At 40.2% G+C, this 25970-nt stretch overlaps 1 protein-coding gene across 7 annotated transcripts in view; it reads right to left on the reverse strand.

Annotated features, from left to right (window-relative positions):
- Positions 1-25970, reverse strand: part of DCLK2 (doublecortin like kinase 2) — a 134820-nt gene that overhangs the window by 35868 nt on the left and 72982 nt on the right. For 4 of the 7 annotated variants that reach the window (XM_067551913.1, XM_067551917.1, XM_067551915.1 and 1 more), the window contains exons 5-8: positions 24279-24329; positions 20792-20886; positions 9816-9888; positions 6746-6854 (exon numbers count right to left, since the gene is read on the reverse strand). In XM_067551913.1, the coding sequence (XP_067408014.1) occupies positions 6746-6854; positions 9816-9888; positions 20792-20886; positions 24279-24329 (328 nt within the window). Of the gene's footprint in view, positions 1-6745; positions 6855-9815; positions 9889-18113; positions 18249-20791; positions 20887-24278; positions 24330-25970 lie in introns of those variants that run through there. The other 3 variants (XM_067551914.1, XM_067551916.1, XM_067551919.1) reach the window with 2 other exon arrangements.

The following is a 25970-nucleotide window of genomic DNA, read 5'->3' on the forward strand; positions in this document are numbered from 1 at the left end:
TTATCAGGCATCTTTATCCTGAAATCTCAAACGTTTTACAAGTACTGTTGAATCTATGTGCAACCGCTGAAATGTAGCCAGATTCAGGATGCATCAAGTACAGCAATTTTGGGCTTTCACATCATAAAACAGTGTCCAGTTATTGTGACCCAAGTCTTTCTTGGGTAGTTTCCTGCCAAGTGAACTGGATGGAAATCTAGTTATTGGAAGACTGGCTATGTCATCTTAAAATTTTTAAAAGTTCTTTGGATTGTATATTTGCCTCAAGCTTTTTGAGCAGCAACACAGTGATTTCCACGCTGAGCTGGTGCAGCTTATTAAAAACCAAGGCTCCTGGAAGAATTGTTCTTTGAGTGTTCAAGAACTGAGATATTAATGTTGAGAGATAGCATCAAGCCTAAACCCTAATGCGCTCCAGTGTGTGACAAAAGCACCTTTAAAATAGTAACGATTCACACAGGCCAAACCAGATAGCTACATTTAGGAAGTAATTCCATCAGAAGTCCACTAACTCTTATTCTTTCACGCATAAGCCTGGATATTTGTAAGACACAATTTTCTGATAAGTAAAAACAAAAGACAAAAAGTTACTTAACTATGCATTAAAACCAAGCATAAGCACGGTCATTTAGGGGAATCATGACAAAGAAAAGAAATCCACAATGGCCAGACTAAGGGCTGAGTGTGCAAATTGCTCTGCTTTTTGCTTCATTTGTTCATAAGTCTCTGCCAGTTTTTGGCAGGGGCAGTTCTATTTCAAATTGGCTTACCTACAAGTTGTTTTTTGCTTGGTTTATTTATTTTTGCCTGAGGGGTGTTTGCATTTGTAGAGAAAGTTTTGAGCAGAGAAAAGGCTTGAGGTTCCAAATGCATTTACTTTTAAAAGCTTTTTTGGAAAGCGGAGAAAGCTAACTGGGAAGAATGTGGAGGATTTGCAAGTAGTCACTGCTTATTTTGGGGGCTAGATCAGGTTGAAAAGGTCCTAAGGGTTTTGGTGTACTGGCTGCCAGTATTTGTTTGGGTAATAGAGAGGAATTAACTGGATATAGCAACAAGAAACTAAACTCCTGGGAAACCATAATATTGGCAGCAGAGTTATGGGTCATTTTTTAAAGTCAACACACAGGAACCCAAGAAGAAGAGAATACAGGTACTAGTTCAGCAGTGATAGCCAGCACATTCTGACATCTCTCTGACTCACCTAGACACAGCCAACAAAAGTATCTTCGAAAAGTCTCATCAGCTGTTAAAACTATGAAGAGACATTTCACTTCTTAATTAAGATTTTTTTGCTCCAAGAGCTTCTGAACATAAAGCCTCCTATGAATCCTTAAAAAGAAACCTGCTAATAGTGATTAAATGATGAGAATTGTTCCTGTGAGCCTCAAGGCTCTCACAGGCATTAACTGGAACAAAAAACATTGCTATGGACAAAGTTGGAGACTCTTCAAAATAATACGAATCAAAGAAACCCATGTAATTGTTTTATCAGTGGACAGAGTCAGATAATTCTAAGAAATAGTTAGCAATATTGAGAGCATGTCCCCTCCATTAGCAATAGTGGTGAAATGTGGTGGAAAACATGCAAAAAGGAGAGCAGAAGTGCAGGGCATGCCCATCTTACTTCCCCTCTCGATAGCCCTGCACAGGATTACTTTGTGGTCATGAGGGAGCTGGTCTGGAGGGAGACGGCTGTTAACCACAGCATCACCACTTCACAAAACTGCAAAGAGTTTGCAGCATAAAATAAGATGACCTGGTTTGCAGTCTTTTATTCTGCTTTCCCCTCCATACACTAAAGCCTGGTTTACACTTCGAAGGTAGGTTGACGGAACGTGGCTTCCGTCAATCATAAAATGTCTGCCTCTTTGCTGGCTGGTCAGTTCCATCAACTTAAATCATGGGAAAATCCACGTAATAAAACCACCTCTGCAAGTGGCGTAGTGCTGAAATCAAATTGTTTGGGTTGAATGAGTGGCAGTGTAGGCAGAGCGCAACGTAATTTGATGTAATTGGCTTCCAGGAGTTATCCCACAATGCTCTGCTGTGACCACTCTGCCCTTTTGTACTCTGCTGCACTGTGGCCCATGTACACAGGAAACAACCCCTCCCTTCAAGCCCCGGGAAATTTTGAATTCCCATTTCCTGTTTTGTCAGCGTGGAGAGAGCTTGCCAGCAGAACTGATCATGGTGACTGCATGCCCCAAACACGCTCCAGCCTGGAGTAAACCTGAGGTCTTGGATCTCATCGGTCTGTGGGACAAAGAATCTGTTCTGGCTCAGCTGCAAGCCAGCAAAAGGTATTTGGATATTTATAAAAAGATATTGCGCGGCATGGCGGAAAAGGGGCACAGGAGGGATGTGCAGCAGTGCTGTGTTAAAATCAAAGAGCTGAGGCGGGCGTATCAGAAAACTCAGGAGGCAAACAGTCGTTCTGGCTCATCAACAAAGACATGCTGCTTTTATGGGGAGCTGCATGCAATTCTTGGAGGTGACCCCCACCACTGTACTGCCATGCAGCATAGACATGGGAATCAGGATGAGCAAGGAGGACTCTGTGGATGAGGAGGAGAACAGGGACCAGGCGACAGGGAAAGCCAGGAGCTGTTTCTAACCCCAGAACAGCCCAGCCGGACGATACCGCGAGTGACTGAGATGCCAGGGAAGGCACATCTGGTGAGTATGTACTGCAAATCTCATTTCTGTAGTTAGCTCCCCAGTCCAGCTTCTTGTCATAGCGGAAAAAATGAGTGTGGTGGTAAGGATAGTCTTCCTCATTGTTAGTTCACCCAAGCAAGGGGTTCCACCTGGAAAAGAATATTTATGTGCACAGGGATGCTTCGAGAATCCTCCATGGATATCTCCAGGAAAATTTCATTTAGGTACTCTGTGATCCTTTGCAGAAGGTTTCTGGGGAGAGCGGTATTATTTCTTCCACCGCGATAGGACACTTTCCCCTGCCACTCTCTTATTAATTGTGCAGACATCATCGAGGAACACAGCATAGCAGCATAAGGGCCAGGCCTGTACCCAGATGCTTGCAGTAAATCCTCCCTTTCCACCTCTGTTACCCTCAGGAGACTATCATCACTCATGGTCACCTAGGGAAGATGGTGCAAATTTGCAGTACCCACTCCATACAATTGAGTTTTTTTTCCTCTGCCGGGGAGATTTTTTGGGGTATGTAAACCACAAGTTACAAGACAGCACGTGATTGCGATGGGTCTTAGAAGTCGTAAGATGGGTGCCCGCATATGGCTTCGCCTGAGAGAATGTCATCACCCCTACCCCCACACCCTTTGTACCACCTTTTCAAAAACCAATTTTTGGGAGGGTCAGGGGGTGCAACAATCCTCCTGGTTGGGGAACTATGGACTTATGCAGCATGCACTATGGGATTTCCCTGAAATGGATTGTATCAGCCCCTTACTTACCATGGCTGGAATGGCACTACAACCCCTGCAATAGGTAGAGATTAGTATGCGGGTCTGCTGTTCCCTTGGGAATATAAAGGGGAGTTATTTTTACATTGTAACATTGCTTTTCATCTATGGGGCCAGCTAACAATGGATACCTTGTGCTTTGCTTGCCTTTCAGTGGACAGTGCAGCCTTCAGCTCAGCATCTACTACTCCTGTTGACCGCCTGCTGCAGATTAGAAGGCAGAAAAAACACCTTGGGATGACATGTTCATGGAGATAATGAATGTCTCCATGGCTGCTGACACAGAGCTAAGAGCTTGGTGGATTTCTTATCAGAGAAAATGAACATGGAGAACAGGAAGGCAGTCCAAGAATGTGAGCATGCAACACAGGATGAAATGCTGCACATAATGAGGGATCAGTCGGACATGTTGAGACCTTTGGTTGAGCTTCAAGAAGAGCAGCGGCAAGACAGACTCCCTCTGGAGCCCCTGAAAAACTCTCAACTCACATACTCTTTCCTAGCCCCCACACCCAAGCGATTTAAGAGGAGTTTGAGCAGAGTGCAGTATGTGCTCCACTCCATGCTGGGTGAGGGGAGCAGAAAGAGGTGCCAGCCTCTTTAAGAAATGGGACTATGTTGTTTGCTGTTTGCACATTGAAACTTTGCTCTGTGTCCCCGCACAGTCCCATTACAATGCATGCAAAGTGTTGAAATAACTGTCTTTCCTTCCACTATAAATGATGAAGAATAAATATTTACTGCTTTAAAGATCATTACTCTTTCTTTATTGAAACTGCAGGGATTAGTACGGGGGGGGTAGGGGGATAGCACAGTGCTGTGGTGCTGGGAAATGGGTGGGGGGTGGGAAGGGAAGACAGAACACAGATTTTTCAGAAACATTAGGTCTCTCTGCAAAACCGATTTTTCAAGGCTTTCCTGAGGCGCAGCACTCCGTGGTTGGCTCTCTGCATTGCACTACTGTCTGGCTGCTCAAAATTGGCAGCCAGCCTATCTGCCTCCACAACCCAACCCAACAAGAACTTCTCTCCCTTTGTCTCACAGACATTATGGAGCACACAGCATGCAGAGATAACTGCTGGGATGTTTTTTTCATTGAGGTCCAGCCTAGTGAAGAAACTGCACCATCTTGCCTTTAAGCAGCCAAATGCACATTCCACCACCATTCTGCACTTGCTGAGCCTATAATTGAAATGCTCCTTCTCACTGTCCAGGTGCTCGGTGTATGGCTTCATTAGCCAGGGGACCAAGGGGTAGGCAGAGTCTCCAAGGATCACTACTGGTATTTCAAAATCGCCAATATTTATTTTTTGGTCAGGGAAGAAAGTCCCTGCTTGCATCTTTTGGAACAGACCTCAGTTCCTAAAGATGTGTGTCATGCACTTTTGCAGACCACCCCACACTGATGTCGGTGAAATGTCTCTTATGATCCACAAGGGCCTGCAACATCATTGAGAAGTATCTCTTTCAATTCATATACTCTGTGGCTAGGTGGTCCGGTGCTAAAATAGGGATATGCGTGCCATCTATTGCCCCACCTCTTTGGGAACCCCACTGCGGAAAACCCATCCACTATGTCCTGCATGTTTCCCAAAGTCACTACCCTTCTTAGCAGAAGTCCATTAATTGCCCAGCAAACTTGTATTACAACAGCTCCCACAGTGGATTTACCAACTCCGAACTGATTCCCAACTGACCAGTAGCAGTCTGGTGTTGCTAGCTTCCAAAGAGCGATGGCCACCCACTTCTCCACTGTCAGAGTTGGTGTCAAGTGAGTGTTCATGCATTTCAGGGCTGGGGACAGCTCTGTGCAGAGTTCAAATGAAGTTGCCTTTCCCACACCTTCATAATGATGCGATCCCACCAATCAGTACTTGTTTCCCAGGACTAGAAGCGGTACTCCACTGACTACACATGGTTTGTGACAGCCAGCAGCAAATCGGAATTGTTTCGTTCTATGGCTTGTAGCAGGGCATCTTGAGTAACACCACAATTTTCAGCACTGCGGCCCATCTCACCGTGGAAAATACTGCAGGATAAGACGTGAAGTGTTTGCGACAATGATAGTGCAGAGCTGAGCAGGCTCCATGCCTCTCCAGCAATGGCGTGCATGTGGCAGAGACTGAAGGGTTTAGGTTTAGAACAAGAAGGAAGGGGGAGGGAGGACGCTGCATCATGGGAGGACGACAACCTTCCCCAAAGCCTCTGCGGTTAGTTGCACTGTGAGATAGCTACCCATGGTGCTCTGCTTTGATTGTCGACCCAAGCACAGCTAGTGGGGATGCAATCCCCTGACGCAATGAGTGTGGTGTTATCACACTCCTGAGACTTCTGAAATTCGGCAGGTGAAAGTTGATTTAAAATAAATCAACTTCACTCCACAATGTAGACATACCCTCAGTCTCCCTTGAAAGTGATCTTGTGAGCAGCAGCCAGCAGGGAGATGATGGCCACAGAACTCCTGAGTTAGGATGAGGCCCCAAGAGACATGTGCAAAGATACTTTGCTGGTTATTGCTATGAACTGCTCTGGTTGTTGCTAGATTTGTTCTTCTGTTATGATTTGAGTTTTTAAATAATTGTTAATATCTACAGCCTGGATTAGGTGCTTTTTTAGATTTTGTCTTTATAAAACTACATAGATATATACAATTAATTCTCGGACGATGGGACTGCAAATCCCAAATACCTTTATATTCAAACCTGCATACATATATATATACACACACACGCATATACAGAGACACAAACACACACACTTTTTACATGTGATAAACTTGCTAAATAGTTCTTGCTTACCTAATTTCTTCTCATGTCTTGGATTATACTCTCTCTCTCATGTTCATAAACTAAAGATTAGAAATTTTCTTCTAATACACTATATACAGCATAAAATTATCTATATGGTTCGCAGACATGGAGGGCTATTACAGTATATGGGTAACTGATACGGTCCTGAGATTGGTAGTTTTTTTTTTTATCTGAATTATTTTCACTCTCCCTTTTCTCTCCCCAAAGTTTCTTTGCTGTAGACATTAAAATAACCCATATTTATTTCTCCTTTTTTGTTTTTGCACTATCATGTCTTTGTGAATTTTTTGCTGCCATACATTCTATCCATAAACATATATTTATACATATGTTTACCTGTGTGTACATTTCTCTCTCTCTCACACACACACACACACACACACACACACACACACACACACACACACACACACACACACACACACGATTTTATTTAGAGAAATCAACAGCTTAAAAGAAAATTGAAAAACAGCTAAGCAATTCCTTGCTTACCGTTCTAGGCACTCCTTTACTACCGCAAAATTGCCATCACCAATCACCTTTCCCACTCTGTATTTCTCAAGAATAGTGGATGACCCTGGGAATTTGTTTCCATTCACACCTGCAGAAAAGGCCAGGGCAATAATGTAAGATGAAGAAAGATATCAGCAATGTGGCATATCCCCCCAGACTTCAAGTATGCAGTGTACATAAATTCTTAGACAGAAAATAGGAACGTAAAAATAAGCTGTGTTCAGTATAATTTGTCCTTTTGTTTTTATTTCAAAAGAGCAAAAAACTGGTAAAGCTTAATCAGAGCTATGTGACCTTCTTGCCCTTGTTAACGTACAGGACAAATATTAATATAGTATTGTTATTTTTATGTTAAGAAATTCCAAAAGTGACAAATTCCAGTTAAATGTCTAACTCCAGCTACATCCTAACACGTATAGCTTTTTATTAAAAACCCTTCTTTTTAAAATACCTTATTTTTCACTGGTATTTTTCTTAAACCCAAAAAAGAAAGAAGGCTAAGTAACGGAATTACAATTCCTTGAAAACAGTAACAAAAATTTGGTAAGTGCAATAACAACCGTCTTTTTCATTAGCTAATGAGGAGCAATTTCAGATAAAAACATATTGTATGTTGCTTGAGCCCCTACTTATAAAAAATGTAACCCAACTCTTTCCTCCTTTTTGCTAAGCATAGACAGCGGCTATCAAACAATTCTCTTGGCCAAACCACCCAGGCAAAATTTTTTCTAAGGTGCAACAGCATAACCGCCCACATATTAAACACTGCAATTACACTTTCGCTGTGTAGTCCAATTAACCCAAGAACATTCAAGAGAGAAAAAAATCTCAGATTACATTTTACTGACAATATTGCCTATGGATCTCATTTTCGATTTGCTTCAGTAACGAGCTATTCAGGTCCCAGTCATTTAGAAAGTGTGTTAGAATTTGTCGGTGCTAAATTGTATCTCCTGAATTTTTTGACCAGATTGTCATAGTAGTCAAAGTACAGGTAAGTTTTATAACTGCTAATGTTAGTATTTTTAGAACTTTGTACCTTTCCTTAAAACCTGTTAATTCTAGTGTATAATAGTGTCATCCCATTTTAAAGACTTAATTGCTTTATTAAAGGTAGACAGATAATAGTTTTAGATCGTTGTCAACACTTACATCTACATTTGAATAGATATCAAGTAAAGTAGGGACAAACAAGATCATGGCCTTAAAACCAGTTCTTCATTAACTTTCTTGTCTTGTTCCCCTACCCTGACTACAATCCTCCCCTTCACACATTTAGACACATCAATTTGCAAATATTTTTGTAGGAAGAAGAAGAGTGCTTTACTATCCTCCCTATTCTCAACAGTTTGCTGTGTCATTACAAAATAAAGATTAACAAAATACCCACAATGCCAAAGAGATTTATTCATAAACCAATCTCCTACAGAACTGAAAGGATAAATTTAGAATAGGAGGGCTGGCTGGCCTGATGGCTCCACTAGCAGCAAAATTTGCCACTATGAAGAAAACTACAGTTCCAGTCGAACCGCACACATCTTAATTTGGCGGGGTCACCATAGACATAGTGTTCATAATTTCCATGAACAGCCTGACTGTATCACTCTAAAGTGCCCACTGGTGTTTGACCAAACAGCAGGATTTGTTATTCATTTTGTATCCTACAGCTTTCTCCAGAAAAACTTGATGAAGCTGCTGCTGGTGATAATGTTGCTTGGGAGCAAGGATGTGATTATAAATATGGACCCAATGCTATAAAGATGGACTGAGTGAAAAACCTTGAATGCTGGCTGGCTGAATACCTAAGGTCAATTGTTAGAAACAAAGAAATCATCTTGTAAAGGGGGCCTCAATCCTGAAGTCAACACATAAAGACAAATTTTAGATGAGAGCTGCCACTCGTAACATATTAAAATCAAGTTATAAGAAGAGTGCATTAATGAAGACATTGCTATGGCAACCATTGCTAATGTCATGCACGTCATGAGTTGTTGATTTTAAACACTCAGGATGAAACTCTCCCTGCATCCAGGTAGTCATTAACAGGACTGTGTGGATTAAAGCACTCTCGACAGTGAAACCTTTTCCGAAAGTCCTGTGTGTTGGTAGCATAACAACTGCGTAAAAGAAGGATAAATGCAAGACAATGTGACCTAGGTGAGGAGCTTTGGGTGAAGGGGTTTCCCAGGTGTAAATTCCAGGCAGCTGAGTCAACAGTGTTTTGAGCAGGAGGTTCCAGGGTAACTCCGAGGAGAAAGAGGCTCAAGACAGCGGCCTCGTTGTAAGGTGACAGTGGGTCCCTTTAGCCCAGGTTTCTGCAAGAGGGATTTGCCTGTGTGCATTTTGTGGACACCTCCGTTCAAGGAAATGGGGTGTAAATCGTGGGTGGCAGGTATCATAGGCCAGGAAGGCTAAGCCTCCCCAAACAGCCAGGTGTGCCCCGCTCTGGCCCCGGCCCTGCTCAGCCTCAAGGCCCCTCCTGTTGCGACCGGCTCTTCCCCCATGGCCCCAGCCACTCCTCTTCCCAAAAGTGGGAGGAAGCTGGGGCTAGGGTCGGCTGCCCTGCAGGCCAGGACTCCTCCGGCCACAGTAGAGGGGTTGCTTGTGGCTCCAGCAAGGGAGGGGAGTGGAAAAGGCAGGGCCTCATGTGGAAGGGGTGGTGCCAGGGGCAACCCTCCCCCTATGGGAGGTTCGTGTACTGCTCATGATGTAGATACATTTTGTAAATAAACAAGTTACACTAAAATAATGGCCTGACTCTATACATCACTGATTTGTCTTCCAATTTAAAACTGACCTATAAGGCCCAAAAATCTGCTACCACGTGGCAAAGGGGCAATATTATTTAGAATCAAATTAATCTCTCTCAACTGTATGGTCTTGATATAGTAAGTGCAGTAATGGTTTATCCAAGATTCAGTACTAATTAGATATATCAAGCATCTAAGACTAAAATCTGACAGAGTGCTAGCAGCTGTCTAATATCACTGAGCTAACAAAGTCACTTAAATGTGAACAAAGATTTTGCAAAGATTGTTACTAATCTTACCTTCAGGACTTATGCAGTGGAATTGTTCAGGCACGCCATTCACATTAGAAGAAGCGCCACAGTGTGGAGGTATCTATAGAAAATTGCATAAACCCATTATTTCTGATAATAAAGTTACCAAAACGAATAACAATAAACCCAGGCTTCTCTTGCCCCAGTTTAATGTTTATACCTATTCAACACTGTTACCTTACACTAGGGCTGCCCATACTGACTGGGGGCCCAATCCCGAGATCCTTTTTATGCGAGGAGTCCCACCACTGATTTCATTGGGATTATTCACGGTGAGCGACATTCTCTCTACTTTCATGAAGTGACATTTGGGCTCTATAGAGTCATGGTGTGGGATGGGAAATTCCCTCCTCCCCTAAACTAAGGGACCAGTAAGTAAGGGTTACAAAAATTTTCACATTTAAGCCAGATTCAAAACCAGTAGTAACCAAGAATCTTTACTAGACAGAGTTCATGGGCCAATACACTATGAGTTGGTGGTCTCAGTCCATAAGCTAACATCCACCACTACAACTTATATTGTTTGTAGTTTCATTAATAGAATTTCCCTCTCACCCTGACGCACTGTCTCTTTAGATTACCACTGAGGCATATTGGGAGGGTGGTGAAAGGAAGCTTGCACTGCCGCCACTAATTTCTATGTCTAAAAGGAGAACTTCAATATACAAGGCTGCCAGTCTGGCACTCCTACGAGCACAAAAATTAACTTGAAATTTAGTGGGTGTTTGTTTGGTTGGTTGGTTGTTTTTTTTAAAAAGACTTTTATTGAAGTGTACACTTAGAGCAATTAGTAGAAACTGAAGTCAGGTAACTGTTGTGCATCCCTACTGTACAATGCAGATTTTAATAACTTTATTATATATAAAAGTAAAAGGACACAGTAAACAAATTTTGAAAGAAATTCAGACAAGATGACATTTGCTACAACGACTCAATTTTACAAGTACTATATGTTAACTGCATCTTCACAATTAATTAAGAAAAGTTCTTTCCTCACATCACACAGTAATATATAAAGCAATGCAGTGTTATTTTAAAATGGGGGTGAGGGGAAGTTGTGCAATGAATAAATTGAAAGCAGTCAAACAGTGAAAATGTTTTATGTACCAGTACATTAAGTTTTAAAAGGCTTACCATTTCAGTTCAAAACATATGGGTGCTCTACTGAATTAATAGGTATTTAAAATACCTTCTTCCTCCTTTACAAGACACTTCCACCTGTTCCCTGGGGCACTTTTCCTTGCTCATTTCACGGGTTATTACAGTTCTCACCATTCACCACACAAAGGATTAAAATGCTTCTCTGCCTTAAGCTCAGTATCTGCTGAAACAAGGCTTTGCACAACACCCGGGAATGCAAGTGCAGCATTTTCAATTTCAGCCAACATTGTCTGGGTACGTTGCTGAATATTTTAAGTCATTAACACTACTATCAGTAAAGTAACTGAACTGGCAGAAAAATTTTGTCAAAGTCTCATATAATGCTAATGAGTGCTCAATTTTCCAGTGGCACCTTAGCTGCCAAGACAGCTAACGGTACAGTAACTAGATATGGTGCAATTTAATTTTATGATGCCACAGAAACAATGCTGCTTGTCAGACAGCAGTCAGGAGTGACTGAATAGTTACCACTTCCCATTGATAACTTTTAAACAGCACAAGTTAATTCATGAAGAAAACAGCATCTAGTTGCTATAGAGGAGTTAGGAATTTAACCCAGGTGTCCTGTCTATGACACTGACTGAATTACGTCTTCCATTGGTCACTTACCCTCTCAGTGCCACAGCTTCTCCAAATGTAAAATGGGTATAATAGTATAGTATTGATCCACCTTTGTACAACTGCAAAGTACCAGTCATCAGCAAAAAATATCTAATCTCTCTTTTGGTTATGATTTTAAAAATGTTATTGAATAAATGATAATAGGTAAGGATAGCGCATCACACAGTCCACACTTCTAGCCTGCTTCTTCCCTGTGAGTAGCACAATAGTGACATATACTAGAATCCAACTCTCTAGTGAGCTGGGATAGCAGAATGTGCATATATTTTATGGTGCTCCACACTAATGAGCAAGCTGCAGGTAAGAACAGCAGAAAGGCAAGGAGGAGGACAGAAATGTGTGGTTAAAGCAGGAGACTAGGACTCATCATTTTATCCCCAGCTCTGCCACACTTACTGTGTCACTTTGGACAAGTCAGACCCTCTTGAAACCTATTGAAATCAATGGGCTGTGGATCAGATCCTCTGTGCCTCAATTCCTCAGCAGTGAAATGAGGGTAATAATCCTTGCAGCTTTCTGAGATAGGGAAATAATTCCTCAATGGTTCTGAGGGCCTCAGATGCTAAAGTAAGGGGGAAATGACATATATGCAGATAGTCTATGGGCATACACTTACAAAGCAGAGAAGCTACATCTATGTTTTAGGATGGCCAGCATTTGCAATATCCCTTGAATTTTTTTTATCTAACAAAATGATAGAATAGCAGTGTTGCTGGTAGTTTTGTTAAAGAGATTAGCAGATTAGAAAGTTGTTTTTCCACTCAGTGAAGAGTTAAGGAATAATTTCAGCAGCCAGCTACCCCAATTAAGCAAGCAGATACAACTCCATCCACGCTCCTTTACACCCTAATTCACATGGGGATTTCGGAGGTGAAATGGGGGAAGAGTCAGGGCACAGTACTTGCAAGCAGACTGACCAGTCTACCAGCCATTCCCTATGTAATAAGGGAAAAAACGGGTTCAGGGCTACAGGAACCTGCAGTAGTTTCTATAACTATACTAGTTACACACAGTGGATATGCTATCATTTTGCAGCCTGGAAATGGGAAGAAATTCTCATCCACCCCCAGCCCACACAAACTCTCCACTTCCTGTTCCCTTACACAGCACAATCACATGGGTTCTGGGGAGAAAGATTTGAGCAGAGGACTCCATTTGGTTCTCCAACATCTGCAAGAACTGCTAAAGAATTCATACTGAAAGGTAGAAATTGGCCCTAGTTTATAGAGTGACTATGCAGTAATTTAATCTTGTTCTGCTACCTAAAAGAGTAGAAATATCCTGGCTCTCTCAGACATCCATCACTTTAGATTCTAGGCACTGTTCCTGTGTCATTTCTATCTACCATTTCTGCTATTAGTTAAAAGTACTGTAGCGTTCATTTTTTCTTGCAGTTTAGTGACCTTCATCTCTGCTTTCCTTCAAGCTGCATCCTCAAGTAAGTCATGTTTTCACATAATATCCAGAGCTAAATCAACACTAAAACAATGCAACACAGCATTCAGAGACACACAGAAGGCACTTAACAACAAACATACGATTTACAAAACTAGTCAACTATAGTGTTACACAGCCTCATGACACTGCCAAAAAATCACAAAATCTGTTCTAAAATCATAAACCTGTCCAACTCACATTTTATCTTCCTTCAGGCAGAAATGTGCAGAATCAAAACCTTTGTAGAAGAGTATCAATTTTCCACAGCTACACGAACATCTAACATGCTGTTCTGTATATGGCATTATTTTATAGTGGGTGTTTGATAAAACTGGAGAAGTTGGGTAACGTTTTGGCATGTGGCCTTGCAACAAAGACACTCATGGCAGATCTGCCTGTGAATTTAAAGCATGGATTTTGGTGCTCAGAGTGACAAGATGCAATGAACACATTAATTTAGCCTAAGGGGTTTTGGCATGACTGACTATTCTCCCCATCCGCTCAGTTCCCAGTCCCTCATTAATATCAAAAGAGACCTCCATGCCACAGAAACCAGTACTAGGTACAAAAGCATGGATGGGAAACCTCATTTTAAACTAACTTAAAGGAACCAATTTCTTTTAAAATAGAGCAGTCTCCCAAAAACCTGTCAATTTTGGTCACATCATGTAGCTTATCACTTCGAATCTTAAATTCACTGAAGACTCAGAAAAATTAGGTTTGTAAAAGTAAAATATTTATTGGAGTGAGATAGGACCCACAGCATAGGAGTACTATTTCTGCATGACTAAGGTTTCTTTAAGTTCATCCCTAAGGAAAACCGCTTGTACAGAAAGTGTTCAGTGATCCACGAAACTATATAATTGCATTACGACTACATGTGCGGTAGACAGTTATAGTCTGTGGCAAATTAATGCTAGTGAAATAATTCGATTACATTCCATATATTATATTACAATGAATAGTACCACCGTGTACGTCCATAAGAAGTGGCTCTAGGAATTTAAAATAATTATTTGCAGTAGCCAGGAGACAAATGAGTCACATAGAATTGGATGTGGTTTCCATTTTTATAGCTTATAATTTGTATTACAGTGTCATAAATCTGTTAACAGAATTTCCTATGAAATACTGTACAAAGAGGAACATGTAATTTACAATGTAAGAAATTCTTTTCCTCTCCCTGGAAGCAGCCATTCCATAAAAAATATTATGGTGAAATGGTGAATGTTTCCAAAAGATTTAAGAGGAGCACTCTGACTCCCACAAGTTGATATTATTTTGAGGTTGTCTGTAAGACTACACAGTTCTCAATGTTCTTCAATCTGATTCTCAAGGAATCTGAATATTAACATTTCTATAAAGGAATGAAGCTAGGAAGCATCTTTGTGGAACTAAGTGGGTCTTTTCCTAAGACATGAGTGTTCCCATACTCCTTCAAACAGTCAACTGCATGACTACCACAGCAATACAAGGACAGAACATGAGGGGAGTGAGGAAAAAGTCAGTGGTACTGCATAAAGCTGTTTTAAATCTGGCCAGGTGCCTTCTGAGGACATTCAGATAGCTCAAAAAAAGGCTTTACAGAATTACAAGTGAGCCAGATAGCTGCAATAAGATTATCTATCCCATCTCCTCTAGCTCTGCCTGCCCCCCAACTTTTTCCATTCCTAGTTATGAGTAATTATCTCATTCTGGACATAGGTCTCTTATGTCACCCCAACAAGACAATATGTGGGGAAAAGATGAGCAGATAATCAGCTGGCCTGCTGATGAGACCAAAAACAAACAAACAAACTAACTAACAAACCAAACCTGAAAACCTTCTTTTCTCTCCCCTCCAATCCTACTCAAACAACAACAAAAAAACAAGCTTAGATTTTCTTAAAGAGACTATGAGAAAGAACTATAGTTCTGCAACTTTAAATAAATGTCTCAGTGATGCAACAACTCTTATTTAAGGTGTTAGAAACTGAGGTGTTTACTTTAAACTTGAAGATGACATGTAAATTGGATGAGGTGTTGAACAAAAATGAGCGAGAAGGTTTTAAATATTCACATATTTAATTCTCCTACATGGCTACATGAAATGACTAAAAAGTGGCTGGGATGCACCTACAGGTTTGACAACGAAGTATCCTCCATGAAATGCCCTCGTTTCTAAAATTTGTTCCCTCCGGGGATGAGTCAAAGTCTGAATTCAGCAGCTTTTACGCCAAGATGTATCTGTTCAACCTGGCTTTTTAATGTCTGCCTCCTAACAGCCAGCAGAAAGTGGGGTCTAGCTGATGGCCAACTATTTGCATTTGGCTGTTTTAACTTTTGGAGTATACAATGTGATGGATATGAAATAGAACACTGAAATAGAGAATACATAGTATGGCACTGCAGAAGGCTCATTTTGTTAAAGGCTATGAGGGAGGTTCTGAAGATTACAAGAAGTTCACAATAATGTCTTCCTTGCTAGGGAAGAGGACAAGATAATCAGCATGAGCAAGAATATGCATATGGAAGCTTGGTGCTAAGAAGTGGCAGTGAAAAAGCCCCCCTAGTGTTAATTTAGGTTTTCCCGCTTTTTAAAAAAATATATAATTCCTATCATACACAATTTTTGATTCATGAGTAAAAACTCATTAAAGACTGAGGCTGTGAGCCAGGACTGTCCCAGGACAAATCCTCACTGCCACTGACATATTGCTTTATATTTGCTCGCTCGTTGCAGTTGCGACAGTGAAAGACTTCATTTTATTTGTTTGTTGTTCTCCCATAAACGCAATGGGAGAAAACCTGAGATAAACCTGATCTGGCAGTCCCATGTTTGGCTGGTGCACGATACATTAAGTACTGCATTTTCCACTGTAATGTCAAGTACTTTGCTAGGATCCATTAGAAACGTTGAAGAACTACACTCATATCACTTTTGCTGAAGAGATTTTGAGCGGCATGACATTATGCAGAATTCTGAGCCCATCTATGAGACCTGTAAATGAACTTCATACTAAGTACCATGCCCATGTACTTCTAGCACAGACACGCTAAATCTTTCTATCCATTTCATAAGCAGTATAGATAACTAAACGTAAATATCTGAAGGCAACGTCTAAAGGATTCCTCTTACAAGCTCTACTATTTCTATTTCACTAGGATAACATGATCAGCAACTTTGTGGAAGTATTTATTTTTAAAATTCAATGTGCTAGCATGACTAGAGGAAAATTAAAATTAAAAAAAAAAAAAAAAATCAAACCCTTGAAAATATAGGCTCTGATCCAGCAAATCATTTAAGCGCACACACAAAAATTAGAGCACAGTGCTATTCAGTTGCTTAATCAAGTTTCCAAAACTATGCTTCAAAGTTAAAGCCAGTTTATTTATAGAAATTTATAAAGCAGGGTGGGGGTTTTATGGAACTTAATTTCAGAGGAGACATGAAAAATGGAAGAACATCTGCTGGATACACCAGTCGCCTAAACTGGTCTGCTACCGTGGTTTCCACCACAGGATTATAAAAACAGTTTCAAATGTCAGACAGAAAATGAAACATTTTAGCTGAATTAACCAGTCTGAGACAGCTATTCATAACCAAAACACACACTAGGGAGCATGGCGAAGTCAGAAACCAGGCTTAAAAATCTCACAATATTAAATTCTTTGATTTACCCTTTCAAACTGGGAGAGTTAGAATTTTTTGGTGCAGTGCCCTGTAGTGGTAGCAGATGCAGGGGAACTGCTGGAGTCTAGGAAAAAACATGTATTTTAAGAGCATTATAGATCTGGGTCACTGAAGATGCATTTAAAGCCAGCCAGAAGGGCTGTACTTTTCAACTGACAGTCATCAGTTTACAGAACAGTAAAAAGAACACAGTCCTCCTTGTTAAATCATCTTGCATTATCCAAGACACTAGCATGATTTGTTTGACTGACAAATTTTTTAATGAATCAGCAAATCACTATCCATGTTGGAACGTAAAAGTAAGCAGCCTTCCCACCCCAGCATGCTTATACGTTGTGCAATGATCTCCCATTTAGTGCCCATAACTATTACTTATTTCAAAATGCAGGGTCTGCAACAACATTCTTCCAGCCCCCTGTAAACTGAACTTCTAGTGATGGGCAAAAAGTTCAGTGATTTAATTAAAACTCATACTAATACATAGTAGTGTGTGACAGCATGTGTTTTCATGGGTACCCCAATCATTCACTAATCCATGCTCACAAAAGCACCACATCACAATAACATTCTTTCCATCAAGGAATGAATTCACACATTTATTTACAAAAAGGGTCCAATCTTGCAATCTTTACTCAGGTTAAATTCCTATTGACTTCAATATCATTCCACAGACTCCAGTACAAGTTTTGTCTGAACAAAACACTTTTTGCCTGAATAAACACTGCAGGATGGGGACTCAAAACAGCATCCTGATCTGGTCTGTTAGCTCACTGTACTGAACAATTAGTAGCACAATGACATTCTGGATAAAAGTTGATGAGGGCAAAAAAAAAAAAAGCCTCTTAAAAGGTAAGCTGTCTTCAAGAGTGTTTCTTGAGATTTGTTTTCTGTCCCTGGGAGTACCTTTTCCACTGATCCAGCTATGTTGAGAAGGAGAGGGAAATCCTTGGGGAATGAAACTACTCTTCACTTTGCTTTAACGGAAAAGTGGCATGAAGAGATTATGATGTAAGGGTCAAGGTCTGTGATCAAGAAAGAAAAATTGCTACTGGAGTCAGTATGATTTGCTATTTTACTGTCCTAATTACTGGGAATTACCACTGAAGCGCTGCCCTGATCTTTAACATTTATTAGCCAGCTTCAGTCCTGCGGTGAAATATGATTTAATTTCCCATGTACTTTGCTCTGAGGGTCAAGAAGATGTTGGTGTTACAAGGGTATTGTGTCTGCAGCTCCTGTTCCTGCATGATCATTTCAATAAGTTGAAAATCAACCCTGATTTGGTCTCTTTTTCCAGACAAAAAGACCTCACAATAATTGTCTCCAATGATTATGCAACATTAGACACTGTTACCAGAATTATTAACCACTTTATCAAAGAAATGACAGGAGGTTTATTTTCTGTACAGAATATCAATTGCCATTGAAAATGTGGGGCTCAATCAGCAGTACAGCATTCACATGTGACCGTAACATCTCTTTTTTAAACTATGGAGTAGAATGAGCATTTGGATCTGGTTTTTAAAAACCTTAAAAAGACAAAAAGGAAAAGAATAATGTAATAGGAGAACATTGCCCTTTGAATTCCTGAGAACTATTGCATGAATTGTTGCATTTGCGCACACACAAAACCACCAGCAATTTCTTTTAATACCTTCTTAGTTTTGTCTGTTATTATTGTACATAATAAATACACATGCCTCCAATGAAATCAGCAGCGAAACATTATCTTTCCAAACAAAACCCACCCTCAGCATATTATCTTGTGCCTTCAATGTGATAAATATTCTGCCATGGTTTCAACAGTTGCATTTTCTCTCAGCTGCAATTACTGTCACTTCCCAGACTGCGATTCCTTGCGGCTTTATACAAGTGCAGGAAGCCAACCTGTGCATGTAAGAGCACAGTGTGCACCAGGGGGATAAAGTAAGGACTACAAAACAATAAAACTGAACTTTGCTCTTCAGAGATGGACAGATCAAACCAAACAGCACAAAAATAATAATGGCCTGCTAAAAGCATCTGACAGAGTTCACATATAACTGCTACAATATTCCTCTTACTATTTTTATGTTCAGTTCTTTGACCGTTATGCATACTTTGTTGGATTATTTCCTAGAAACAGACATGAGTGTTGTGACAGAATGCATTAACTCCTTTTGGAATTGACCCCAAGATGAACCAGCTAACTATACCCATTTCCTTAGTGACCAAAACACAGCTGGGGTCTACCTCTGAACAGCTGCATACTAGTGGGAAAAATGAAAGGTAGGTACTTCATGTTTTTTGGATGATTAGTTTGTTTTTACCATTTCCAACTCTGTTGGTGCATGAGTGGCTTATTTGACATGAAAATCCATTAGTACCAAGTATCGATTGAATTCAAAAATGGAAAATAACCGCAGAAGCTACTTGAGTGAAACTGACAGTGAAAGGAAGATAGGACTTTCCACTCGATTGAAAATAGAGAGAATATCTATTAAAAGCAAATCAGTATAATTATTTATTATTCTACATTTGTAATTTCATTGAGGTAAATGAGATAAAACTGCGAAAAAATTGTTAAAATGTAGGCGCTGACAAAAGCTTATAAATAAAATAGCCTTACGTCCACCAGACCAAATTCTGATCTTAAATACACAGTTCACATTATCACAAATAATGTAAAAACTGCTATTGCTCGTACACATACATAAAAGTCATTTTTTGCATGTGCATAAGTCATTTTTTCAAGACAGAGTGCATAGCAAGAGATCAGTCTAAGCCCCTGTGTTTGGAGAGGAACTAAGAGCTGATACAGCTCAGCATTGTGGCCTCAAAGCAAAAGAAGTACATCAAAATTACTAGCAAGAACCAAAGTAATTTAAGAATACATTCGAACTTATCAAGTCAATCAAAATTCCTTTCTAGCAGGTGCACCGTGGAAGCCTGCCAGAAATCAGTGCAATATGCAGTCGAAATAGACAAAGACTCAGTAATAATTAGTATGTCAAAAAAACCAAACCTGAGTACAACTCTAATTGTGATCTGTCCCTTCTATGGTCTCCAAATTGAGACAATTATTTTTGATGAAATTATGCATCCTCTTCACAACCATTACGTTCAACAATGGCTACTCAGAATGATCACGTAGTGAATCCTCCAGCGCACTTGGAGAAATGCTGCAATTTATGTATTCACTAGAAAATTCTCCTCCAAAAGACAGCAGCAAAAGTGTCTCCCCCCCCCCCAATTCTAGCCCCTTCACATACGGCAACAGGACCAGAGTAGCATAAAAGGGAAAGCTATGGTTTCGTTAGGGGAGGATTCCCTTGGTGCAGGCACTGCAGAAGACAGACAGCTCTAAGGCTGCCTGAACAGAATCCCCTTTTAAGACCTAATGTAAAAAACATAAAAAGATATGCCGGGGGTGAGAAGGGCACGTCAAGGGTGGTACAGCAGCATGCAGTGTTGCAGCCCATAGAGCAGTTCTGAGAGGTTACCATAGCTTTAGGCTATCCAAATTGCATGGGGAAGGAGGGGGTCTCTCCAGGCCCTGGAAAAGCTCAGGATTGGGTAGGCACAAAGATGACTCAAAACTACTGGTGCCCCATTTCACATAGGATCAGGGTATGTCTACATTGCCAGCTCCACAGCGATCGATCCCAGATGGGATCTCCGGTCAATGCCAGTAATCCACCTCCATGAAAGGAGTAAGGCTGCATTGACAGGAGGGCGTCTCCCGTCAACGCAGCGCCGTGAAGATGCTGAGGTATGGCAATGTAAGTACATCAACGAACAATACGCAAGCTACGCTATGTAGTTTGCTTATCTCCTCCTGACCGCCTGTGGCAGTGTAGACCAAGCCTTAGTGTTCTGTGCTGCACCTCTTAGAGGTGCAGAACAGAATCTCACCCCAAATCTCCACCTAACTTAAATCAATAATTAAACCTGCAAGATTGGCTTACGGACTAGAAGTTTTTTGGTTTTTATTCTTGAGCACCACCTGGAACTTTGTTCAGTTAGTAGGGGGTGGTTATTAGCAAGAAAGTTTCAGTTTCTGCTGCAAAAGACCAAGGTGTCCAATACCTACCTTGAGTCCACGAAAGCTCCCTGGGCTGGTTGGTGAAGAGCTGGAGGACTTGGTAGATTTTGGAGTGGACATCTGGCTGCTGGGTGTTCCATTGACTGTCCAAAGCAATGAAGGCAACCAAGAGGAAGAAAAGATTATTAAAAGATAAAAGCACAAATGCCTGTTGCAATATAAATGTGCCTCTGAGGCATCACCCGAGCTCTCGCATAATGACCATACAGGCCCAACACCAGCGTCTAAGAAAGTATTATAGGGTCCAGTAATGCATCCTTTGCTCACTCAAAACTCCCTTGGGCTGGAAATTGGCTGCATCCTTTGCACACACGAACACTGCATTACTATTCCAGAATTTCATAAGAACCAGTCTGCCTGTTGCCAGTGAGAGTTTTGGGTACACAAAGATTGCAGGATTGGGTCTTTAAAGTTGTATCATTTATTGCGGTATCATATAGCAAAATATTTTAAAAGATACAATTCAGGTTGCCAAGCACAAAATTGGACCTTCCTTTCCCTCTTCCCCATTTGCAAAGTCAACTTAGCACTTTATAGGTGATTTGTGTTTTCATTTAAAATAAAACGTGTGTGTTTTGGGGACCAAAACAGTACGCTACCAGTTTTCACTGAACCCTTAATAATAGAGCATTGTGTGTAGGAAAAACATTTTCAAAAAGTTTACATTTCGTTTTTGAACTTCCAAGGAATTACTATAAGCATCAAAGAGAAAAATCTCAGAGTACAGAAAAATTCCCCCCTTCTGGATATCAAGAATCTACCCATTTTAACCCCTCTAATTATCCAGGGCCTGCTAAAACCTCCTACTAGCTTGAATGGCAGTTAGATCAGATCTTACATGCTTCCAAAAAAGGGCTAATTGGCATCATTCATTAGATTGACCAAAGGAGTCTCTATTACATGATGCAATGTATTGCCTCTGCCTCCAATCTTTGTTTGCCCGGGGAGGGGAAAAACTGGTCAGGAAATTGAAGAGCAAAAAAAGCTTCACAGTGCAGGAAGTTTCTCCTTTAAGAAAAACAAAAACCTGCCAACAAGACATTTAGATTCCATGGAAACACTAGTTACCACCTACAGTTTTTAAGAGGTAGGAAGAATCTCTCTAATGGGCTAGGCACCACTCTTAATCACCACCATTGTTTTTACTGTGCAAATGCCTGCCAAAATGCAATACTGAACTTCTCTGGGAACTGAGGAGTCTTCCTACACAGGCTCTTTGTTTTATTTTGTGATGCTTAAACAGTTATGACCTTGGTAGTTACTGCGACTATACAGCAGTTCCCACAGCTGCGTCCTTAACAAATGTCCCTCCCCAACGTGCATGATGCTAGGTAGAGCATTAAGCACCATTTATCAAGGGAATCGGTCTTCTTGGAACCTGATGACCATCCTAGTTTTATTCCTGGGTCTGCTAATGATTTATTAAGGGGCTGATCCTGCACTGCTAACTTCAATGAAAGTTTTGACATTGACTTTAATGAGAGCAGGACAGAGCACCTGGGCAAATCACTCTCGGGGAGATTTTCAAAAGCACCTAAATGGAGCACATGTCCCATGGAATGTCCCTTCAGCTCTTTGGAAGAGCTCCTCGCTCTCTGCCTCAGTCATCCCTTCTGTAAAATGGGGATAATGCTACTTCCTCAACCTTGTAAATTGCTTGGAGATATGTAGATGAAAAGTGTTGGTTATTGTTTTATAACTGTATTTCCTGAAAAATCATATAAAAACTGCAATTTTAAAATTCTATCTGTAATACAAGAAAACAGCTTGTGAACGTAAAAGGAAAAAGTTGGCTAAAAAATACTGCCTGAAATCAGTGAAGTAGTGCTAAAGGAGCAGAAATCTTTTACATAGGTTTGTAACCAGTTAGCACCATATTTGTCTCTAAATCATTACATGAACAACATGGTATAAACACTGTTAGTCACTGTGACAGCCGATCACATTTTGCCATTGCCAGAGGCCGGGAGATGGTTGTCTCTCTCTGACTCATTCATAAAACTGTCATGTTAGGTTTGGAAAAAATCCCACTACACAAACCTGTGCAATGGTTAGGTCAACTGGTTTTCCTTCCTCCCAGCAATCTGTGAGGTAAGACATCCCAGAGTACATTGCCCCCTGTGCTGCTGGTGTTGCTTTGCATGCTGCCCTCCCCATATTCTAATCCCTTGCTGAGGCAGTGTAGCATAACTGCCCAGATATGTTTAGCAGGCACACTGCACTATACAGGAGACCACACAAAAGGAGACTGACCTGTAGACAGATCTCAACCATGTTGTCTGCAACTACTCTGGATGCGTGCTAGAACATAGCTGTAACTGTAGTGAGGACAGGCCCAGGGGGCCCAATCCTGGGAGGGACTGAGCACCCTCAGTTCCCAAGAAGTAGAAATCTTATATGGACAGACTTTAAGGAACAGGAGGAAAGCAGCTGCCAACTGAAACTGCAATACCTTCATTTCACATTCTCAATAAAAAGACTTGGTCACACTATATATTTTAACTTGTTTGTTGCTGCTGATTACTGTGTGTGTCCACAAAGCTTTTCCTTTCTAAATCAATTCTCTAACTGTAGGCTCTTTGAAACAGGGTTTGCGCCTTTCTATATGACGTGTGGCAGCAGCAAGCACATTTTAAGTATGAGTTAACACAAATAAATGCATACATTTCCTTTTTTCCCCATTTCCTTAAATGGAATACGTGATGCCACAATTTATTAGCACATGAGGTTGTTAAACAACATTAAAAGATTTTTAAAAGTTGTATTTCCAATGTAGTCCAATATGGTAAACCACTTGCCAATTAAGAATACTGATATTTTTGTGGGAAATGGAGGTGGTTGGGTGTGGTTTTTTGTTTTGGTTTTTTTTGTTTGTTTGTTTGTTTGTTTTTAAAAGGACATGGCTGACACATCCATTTTTCCACATAAATACATTGCCAGGTTGTGGATCTAGGACTTAGTCTTAAACAGAACCAAGAAAAGCTAATATTTATTTCATTTTCCTTTATAAAAAGTTGGAAAACATACAGGGCCTGACTTGTTCTGGTTAAATTAGAAACAAATCAGTCCTGCATTATTCTGAATTTAGGGTCAACAGTTTCAGCAATTCTCACTGACTCAGCTCCAGCTAATTTTGTCTTGTTGTGTTGGTTAAAATTTCTCATCATCACACTCTAGAATAAGGATATAAATTCATTGCTCCTAAGGCTGTTTCCTTATATGTAGTCAAATTATACCTTAATAAATCTAATTTTACTGCACTGTCTGCAGATGTCTGGCAATTATAAGCATCACTTACACTCACACTCTTTTGCCCACTCAAAGAACTACTATAACAAGTAGAACAGATCCAATGTGCTCTTGTTTTCCAGAGCACAAAATGTGTGTTGCAAACTGTTGTACATTCACGGAAAAGGGTAAATGGAAAGGTAAAAGGCACAGTGGTTATTATAAAGCCATAATAATAATGGCTCACCTGGGGACTTTGCTGTAGAATAAGCACTGGAGTAGTGGCCACCCCTCTTTACTGCACTCATTCATTCGACACAAAGGAGAAAGACATTAAGGAGAGAAGTTATTCAGCATACACACAAAGGAAGAAGGGTATATACACAAGCAACAACTACCACCAAAAACTGAAAGGGAAAATATGGTAAACATGAGTATAAACAACAGACATTTTGGGGTGAAATCCTCAAATCACTTAAGAGATCAAGGTGCCTAAGTCCCATTTTTAATTATGATTTTAGAGCACAGAGTCCCAGTAAAAGATGTTCAGTAGGACTGATGCTCCTAAGATCACTTTTGAAAATGGGACATTTGGCACCTCAATCATTTAAGAGCTTTTGAAAATGTTACCCTTTGTTTTCACATAAAGGTTTATGCAGAATAAAAGTTTTCAGACTGAAAACTTTGGAGCAGGAACTGTCTACTTGGGTGTGTGGACATTGCTTAGCACATTGTGAGCGTTACTAGAATACAAGTACATCATAAAATGAAAATATTAATATTGATCACTAAATTTTGAATCTAATTCATTGATGAGTTACACCCCATACATAACAGGCTTTCATGAAGTGTATGTATATCAGTTATGAAATCAACCCTTTACGCTAGGGATGTAAAAGCCTAAACATTTAAATGGTAATCAGTTGTTTAAACATTTTAAACAGCTGATTACCATTTAAACTGGGGGAGGGTGAGTGGCACCTGTTTAAAAGTTCTGTTTTTAGAACATTAATACGGATTCTTAGTTAAACTAATTTTTATATTCCTATGGGCTACCCTTTCTTTTCTTGTGATTAGTTTCTGTGAAGCTAAAAAATATCCTACTTTTACTTGTGAAGAACCCAAAAGACATTAAATGACAAATGAAAATCACTCTAGCAAGGTAGTACATATTTATTTGAAAATAATAAAATAGGATCATATCCTGGCTTTGATATGCACACAGGAGTTGTATGTACAGCCACAATCAGAACATGGCACCATATATTTATATATTTAATGACACAATGTCAGTGTCACTTTTCCAAGTGGAGAGAAAAAAAATTGAGTTTTGCTGTATTGTAGGGGGGGACCACAACAATTTGTAAAGTAAAAAGTAAAAGCAAACTTTTCCCACTGTTCTTCTTATTTTCAAATCAAAATACCCAATGCTTGGCATGCGTGCTATTCAGTCACACTAGCAGCAGATGAAGAAACAATTTGGACATTACTATAAAATGACAGGAAGTCATTTACAAGTTACATAGTACGAGAAGAAAATATGTTTATCTTTAGAGGGCCAATACAATTCCAGAAAAGCCTTACAATGGCTCAAAGAGGCAAACTGTTATATTTTGACAGTGTTCATGAAAGGGTAAAAGCCCTAAATTTGAAACATTAAAGGGCATATTTTTAGTGTCATGAATGAGGATTTAACCACATGACCCAACTACAGTTAATAGGGATCTTTAGCAAATCCAACCCCATATTGAAAATTTATCTTTAAATGTACAATTAGCACACACCACTACAACATTTACAAATTCAAACCGTTTTGGCCTGTCATGAAAAAGAATCTCTTTTCTTTGCATGGTGCAGTATGAATGCATTTCATACTATCAATTAGTATGTAAAATCAATGTGGCATAAATTGGTGTTTTAGGTTCTTCCTTATGACGAA

The sequence above is a fragment of the Emydura macquarii genome, unplaced genomic scaffold, assembly GCF_026122565.2.
Source record: "Emydura macquarii macquarii isolate MOO-44397 ecotype Brisbane River unplaced genomic scaffold, CSIRO-AGI_Emac_v2 contig_1363, whole genome shotgun sequence".
Lineage (NCBI taxonomy): Eukaryota > Metazoa > Chordata > Testudines > Chelidae > Emydura > Emydura macquarii.